A 6,802-nucleotide genomic window follows, 5' to 3' on the forward strand; every position below is an offset into this window, starting at 1 on the left:
AAGCTAATACGACCTTTTTGGAAAGAAGTTTGGAGAACACTCAAGGAACTAAAAGTAGACCTACTGTTCGATCCTGCAATTCCACTACATATATACCCGGATGATCAAAAATTATTTTACAACAAAGACATTTGCATCAGAAAGTTTATTGCAGCCCAATTCATAATAGCTAAGACGTGTAAACAGCCCAAGTGCCCCTGGACCACGAATGGATTAACAAATTGTGGTATATGTGCACCATGGAATACTATGCAGCCATACAAAGATGGAGACTTCACATCTTTTATGTTTACCTGGATGAAGCTGGAACATATTCTTCTTAGTAAAGTATCTCAAGAATGGGGGAAAAAGTATCCAGTGTACTGAATATTACTATGAAATCAATATATAATCACCTACATATTCATATGAATGGCAAAACATAACTGTAGTCCATAAAGTAGAAGTGAAGAGGAGAGAGGGGATGTGGGAGGATGGAGGGTATTTGGGGGGACCTTACATAATGTGTATGATGCAATGGTACATTTCGAAACTATTAAGAAATGAGTATAATTGTGATGGATGTGTTACTTAGTTCAGTGTCAGCATTTCACATTGTATATCAAAGCAGTATCCTGAACCCCATAAATGCATCAATGTACAAAGTTATAATTTAATAAAAAATAGTAAAAGTAAATAAGAGACTTCAAAAATAAATAAGTGATGACCATGATTTTAAATTAGAAGAAAACAAACCAAAAAATATATATATATAACATATACAAGTACTGAATCTTTTATGTATCCTAAAATATTCCTAAAATATAGAAATTATGAAAGATTGAGCAGGATAGTGAATTTGTGATTTTTTTTTTTTTTTGTTAGAGACAGAGTCTCACTTTGTCACCTTCAGTAGAGTGCTGTTGCATCACAGCTCACAGCAACCTCCAGCTTTTGGGCTTACTTGATTCTCTTGCCTCAGCCTCCTGAGTAGCTGGGACTACAGGCGCAAGCCACAACGCCTGGCAATTTTTTTGTTGCTGTTTGGCTGGGGCTTGGTATATGGGGCTCGTGCCCTACTCACTGAGTCACAGGCACCACCCGAGAATTTGTAATGTTTTCTTATTCCATCGTGGTGGATTTTCCTTCCCACTTGAGTTTGGAAACTGTTGTTCAAGAGCAGTCTCTGGACCTAAATTTAAGAACTAGTGTTCTATTGTAAGAACACCCTCTTTTCATCCTTTATTTTGTCAGATATCTATTTTGGAAATTACTTTCTCCTAGTCTGATTTGTATTTTTATTTTTCTTAACCATGACTCTCAAAGAGCAGAAGTTTCAGGCCCAATTTATCAATTTTTCTTTTATGATTTATATCTTTTTAACATTTTTTTTTTTTTGAGACAGAGCCTCAAGCTATCGCCCTGGGTAGAGTGCTGTGGCATCGCAGCTCACAGCAACCTCCAACTCCTCTCCTCAAGTGATTCTCCTGTCTCCGCCTCCCAAATAGCTGGGACTACAGGTGCCTGCCACAACACGTGGCTACTTTTTTGTGTGTGTAGAGACAGAGTCTCACTTTATTGCCCTCAGTAGAGTACTGTGGCATCACACTGCTCACAGCAACCTCCAACTCATGGGCTTAGTCAATTCTCTTGCCTCAACCTCCTGAGTAGCTGGGACTACAGGTGCCTGGCACAGCCTGGCTACTTTTTGTTGCAGTTTGGCTGAGGCTGAGTTTGAACCCGCCACCCTAGGTATATGGGGCCAACATCCTACCCACTGAGCCACAGGTGCTGCCCTATGATTTATGTCTTTTTATCTGTGAAATCTTTGTCTAAGTAAAAGTCATAAAAAGTTTTTACTACAAATTTTGTTCCTACTGTTTTCTTCTAGAAATTTTATTGTACAGATTATACTTAAATTTATGATTCATTTTTGTTTATAGTGTTTAGGTGTGGGTTACTGGCTTGTTTTTTAAAAGTATATACTCAGTTCTAGGACTGTTTCTTTTCTTTTTTTTGCAACAGAGTCTCATTATGTCACCCTCAGTAGAGTGTTATGGTGTCATAGCTCACAGCAACCTCAAACTTTTGGGCTTAAGCGATTCTCTTGGTCAGCCTCCCAAGTACCTGGGGCTACAGGCATTCACAACAACTCCCAGCATTTTTTTTTTTGTTGTAGTCATCATTGTTGTTTAACTGGCCCGGGCTGGGTTTAAAACTGCCAGCCTTGGTGTATGTGGCTGAGGCTCTACCCACTGAGCTACAGGCACTGCCTCTTAGGACTGTTTCTTGAAAATGTCCTTTCTTCATTGAATAACATTGGCACATATATCAAAAATCAAGAGACCGGCTCGGTGCCTGTGGCTCAAGTGGCTAAGGCGCCAGCCACATACACCTAAGGTGGAGGGTTCGAATCCAGCCTGGCCCGCCAAACAACAATGACAGCTGCAACCAAAAAATAGCCGAGCGTTGTGGCAGGCGCCTGTGGCATCAGCTACTTGGGAGGCTGAGGCAGGAGACTCCCTTGAGCCCAGGAGTTCGAGATTGCCATGAGCTGTGATGCCATAGCACTCTACTCAGGGGGATAGCTTGAGGCTCTGTCTCAAAAAAAAATCAAGAGACCATGGATATGGGATCTATTTGTGGTCTTTGTTATCTGTTCCACTGATCTCTTTTACCTTTCATCAGTATCTCCCTATCTTTTTTTTTTTGCAGTTTTTGGCCAGGGATTGGTTGGAACTCACCACCTCTGGCATATGGGGCTGGTGCCCGACTCCAGAGCCACAGTCACCACCCCAATATCTCTCTATCTTTGTTAGAATAGCTTTATACTATATCTTTAAATCAGATAGTGTGAATCTTCCAGGTTTGTTCAGGGTTCTCTTAAGAGGTTTCATTATTTCACATATCATTTGTTTAAAAGTATTAACATGTCTAGTTAAAGCATAAATCTTATACCCTAAATATCATTTACACTTGGAGCAATTTAATTTTTTGGACATATTTCTATGTATGTTTAGAACATCTTAAAGATTATACACAGTCCTTTGCTAAAAACAAAAAACATTTTTTTTTCCTTATTGACGTCATTGTGGTCATTATACCACCAGATAAATATGGTTGCTACTTGATCCTAGTTTTGTTTTCTTTTTTTTTTTGAGGCAGAGTCTCAATTGGTCACCCTCAGTAGAGTGCCCTGGAGCCTTAACTCACAGTAACAGCAAACGATCCTCTTGCCTCAGCCTCCCAAGTATCTGAGACTACAGCACTGCTACAATACCTGGCTATTTTTTTAGAGATGGAGTGTTGCTCTAGCTCAGGCTATCCCAGTTTTTAAAAACTTGCAAGTAAAGCTATTTTAGTGGTATAACAGAATATTCAGTGTATTTGGTTACCTTGTTGGCTAAAAGTCAGAAATAGCTATCATAGTGTTATATGGAAATTATAGAAAGAGAAAACTCAACCCCTGTGATCCTAGTAATTTTTGCTTTCTCCCTGTCTTAGGGATGATAGAAACAGCACAAGTGGATGAGAGAGCAAAAGGCAATGGCTCTAGTCCACCCGGCACCGCAAGGCGAGGCGTACAGATCATTGACGACGAGCCCCAGGTGCAGAGCGGAGGTGGAGGGTGCTGTTCTTCCGGATAACTGTTCATGCCTGAGAAATCAGAACTGTGGATCATTGCCCTCAACATGAAGACTGCCATATTCCAAGTCACGTTATTTTACCAACGGAGTTATAGAATTAACAGTATTTTAAATTACATTTATAACACTGCAGAGACCTTAAGTGCTAAACTTAATGGAGTTTGTGACCAGAGAATTGGCATTTTCTACAAATGTTAACAAAGCAATTACCAATGGCCTTTTTACATATTTTTTTCTTTAATGAGGAATAATATGCATGTAGAAAAGACCTACTTAAAGGCTTCATTTATATTCTTTTAAATCAAATCTTTATTTAATAACTTATATATGTTGTTGGAATGGTATACATTTTTGCAGCCCTTTGTATTTTGTGGTGGTTTGAATTGTATCAGTCCTAAACAGCAGACTGTTTTCTTTTTGTTTTTTTTTTTTTAAATTAGCAGATACCTGAAGTACTATTTTTGCAGGGTTTGCACAGGCCCCTAACTGTCTCCTCTACTACTTTGATATAATCTGTATACATCCTGTATGCTGAGCTGGTAAAATAGATTGTAAATTACATATTAAATATTTTATCTGCTTTTACACGCGCAAAGTGCAAAAATATATACAATAGTCTCATTGATGACTGTAAAGTGAATTAACATTTGATGACAATGCCTAAGCTTTTTGACTCTGATATAAAAATCATAGTTCCCTTTCACTTTTGTCTTAACGTGGCGTGTTTAAATTTTCACACATACTTTACTTGAATTATTGCTGTTGTCACATATTTTGCCTCTGTAAGTCCGTCTGGTGATTGAGCAGTGGTATTTGTCTTTTGGCTTGGGTTTTTTTTTTTTTTTTAATTATTTGTTTTTATGGAAGAGATGACTTCTGCTGGTTTTCCTTTAGGATGGTTGGTTACATTGGAAGAATTTGAGTGAAGCATACTATGTTTCACTTCTGCAATAGCTTTAGTTTTCTGTTAGGCTTTATATGAGATGAGTTCACTAGTGTGGGGAGAAAGAGATATAGTGGCTGCTCACCAAGACTGATTCATATAGCATGTTAGTGAAACAGCTGCTCTGAGGCAGCCCTTTCACATCCTTTGTGAGCAAGTTCTATTTGTACATTTCTTGCCTGAGATGAGCACAGAGCATTCTGTTTTGTTTATAAGAACTGTCTTTCTGAGTTTCTGTGGAGAGAAACATTATGTGTAATGCAGTTATAGCAAACACTGGAAAGATTTATTGTGGAATTATATTCTTGTATACGTTATTAATTAGTCCCTCATTAGATTTTTTTCTTACACATAGGACTGAACTTAAATTTGTTAATTTTAATAGAATCAGGCGCTGCTCACAGAAGGAACACAGACTGTGGAAATTCACTTAAATTGTTCTTGTTTAAATATATATATTTTTCCATTTCTGTTATGCTTGAAAAACTAGTAAATGTTCTGTCTAAGATTAAAATGGAATGGTCCCTGGATTTACTTCTTATGAGAAGCAAGTCATATGCAATAAAGCTGTTAACCTGAGCAATTAAGAGGATCTGAAGAGGTTATAGTGACTAAAGAAGTACTACCATATTTTTGAGTTAATACCTTAAGCTTTCCCAAGTGGGCAAAAGTTGAATGAATTGACACCTTGATGTTAGAATTTTAATGTAGTATTAAGCATTCTCTGAACCCATATTTGACCTTTTTAAATTATTGTCCTTGCTAAACTTACCACACTGACCTCTCTGTTCTGTTTGAGGAGCATGAGGTGGGAAAAGTCAGGGAGACAGAAGCTGAAAATGTCTTCTAAGTGGGATGATGTACTCTGTGTGTTCTCTTGATTTCCTGCGAAGTTAGTGTTTGTGTATGGGTAGGGGAGGAGGCAGGAAGACTTGTTTATTCTCTCCTGGCACTCTATTCAGACAGTGTGAAGAAAGCTTTCCCATTCTTCCTGTAGGTGGAGATGCGAAATAATCTCTTCTCATTGAAGTGAAATAATGTTTTTTAAGCTAGGTAGAGAGCAAAGTGAGCTTATTCCCTCCAAATAAGTTATAAAACCTGATAATTAGAGAGCTGTACTTTAATTTTGGCCCTATTTTAATGGTATAAAGTCCAGATAGGAAACTGCTCCAGAGTTGCCAGGTAATTATTGGCGGAGTGTAACTATTCTCCACATATATACATACATATATATATATATATATATTTTTTTTTTTTCTCCTTTGGTTTATGCTCATCTTTCTTAACCTCGAGCATTTCATTCTTTTTTTTTTCTATTTAAACTTGTAACTCAGACTAATTCAGTGGCAACAATAGATGCTATGGTATGCCTCTGATCCTTTTAAAGCCTAGAAGGTCTTTAGGTAGGAATAGGGTGAAAGGGTAAGGAAAGAAGACCAATCAAATGCAGTATGTATTCAAAAGACAGATAAAGATGATAAACCAAGGCTGAGGACATTTTTCTGATATTTTCTTCTTCTTGCTAATATACTTTTTGTGTTCCTATTCTGATAATTGTGGTATTAGGAAGAAGATAAGTTATTGTGTTGTGTATTAAAAGTAGTAGGTAGATAGAACCAATATTTTTTTTAACTAGTAAAATATTAACATATATAATTATATAACTTAACATACATAATTAAAAATTGGGTTAAGATAGTCATTTAAAGACACCTGAATATTATGTTAAAAGTATACAATCATTGTTTCTGTACTAATGATGGGTATTCTTATTTTGCTTTGTGATGACAGGGGAAGATTATTGTTTTTTTAAATGTATATTGCAATGATTTTGAGGTAAATAGTATTCAGAAAAGAAAAAAGTATCATGTTATTGTATGAAATATGAGTGTTTGAATTTGTTTTGTCTGGGGTATCTCCTGAGAATACCCTAAAACTGTGGTTGTTATGTATTGAAATCTTTTTTTAAAAATAGTAGCCATATATTATTAGTGGAATACTTTTATTTGGCATTAAAGTAAGGAAAAGAATAGTTCGTTTTTAGATGTTTATAATAAAGGATGAAATTAAGGAAGTAGAGAAGGAGGAACTGGAGAGTAGAATGGAAGCCAAGCAGATAGAAAACCCTACGACCTGATACGTTTTCAGATCACTCTGAAGAATACAGTCCTTTTATTGAAGAATTTCTAAATAAGGCAAACTACACGTTGTGCCAAATATTTAGAACTTTTTT

General features: G+C 36.7%; 1 protein-coding gene across 1 annotated transcript in view; it reads left to right on the forward strand.

The window, feature by feature from the left end:
• Nucleotides 1-5,078, forward strand: part of RAB21 (RAB21, member RAS oncogene family) — a 43,561-nt gene extending 38,483 nt beyond the window's left edge. Inside the window, exon 6 of the mRNA XM_003798951.3 lies at nucleotides 3,484-5,078. Coding sequence (XP_003798999.1) covers nucleotides 3,484-3,626 — 143 coding nt within the window. The 3' untranslated portion in view covers nucleotides 3,627-5,078. The remainder of the gene's footprint in view (nucleotides 1-3,483) is intronic.
• The last annotated feature ends 1,724 nt before the right edge of the window (nucleotides 5,079-6,802 follow it).

The sequence above is a fragment of the Otolemur garnettii genome, unplaced genomic scaffold, assembly GCF_000181295.1.
Source record: "Otolemur garnettii isolate 467f Iridium unplaced genomic scaffold, OtoGar3 scaffold00143, whole genome shotgun sequence".
Classification (NCBI taxonomy): Eukaryota; Metazoa; Chordata; class Mammalia; order Primates; family Galagidae; genus Otolemur; species Otolemur garnettii.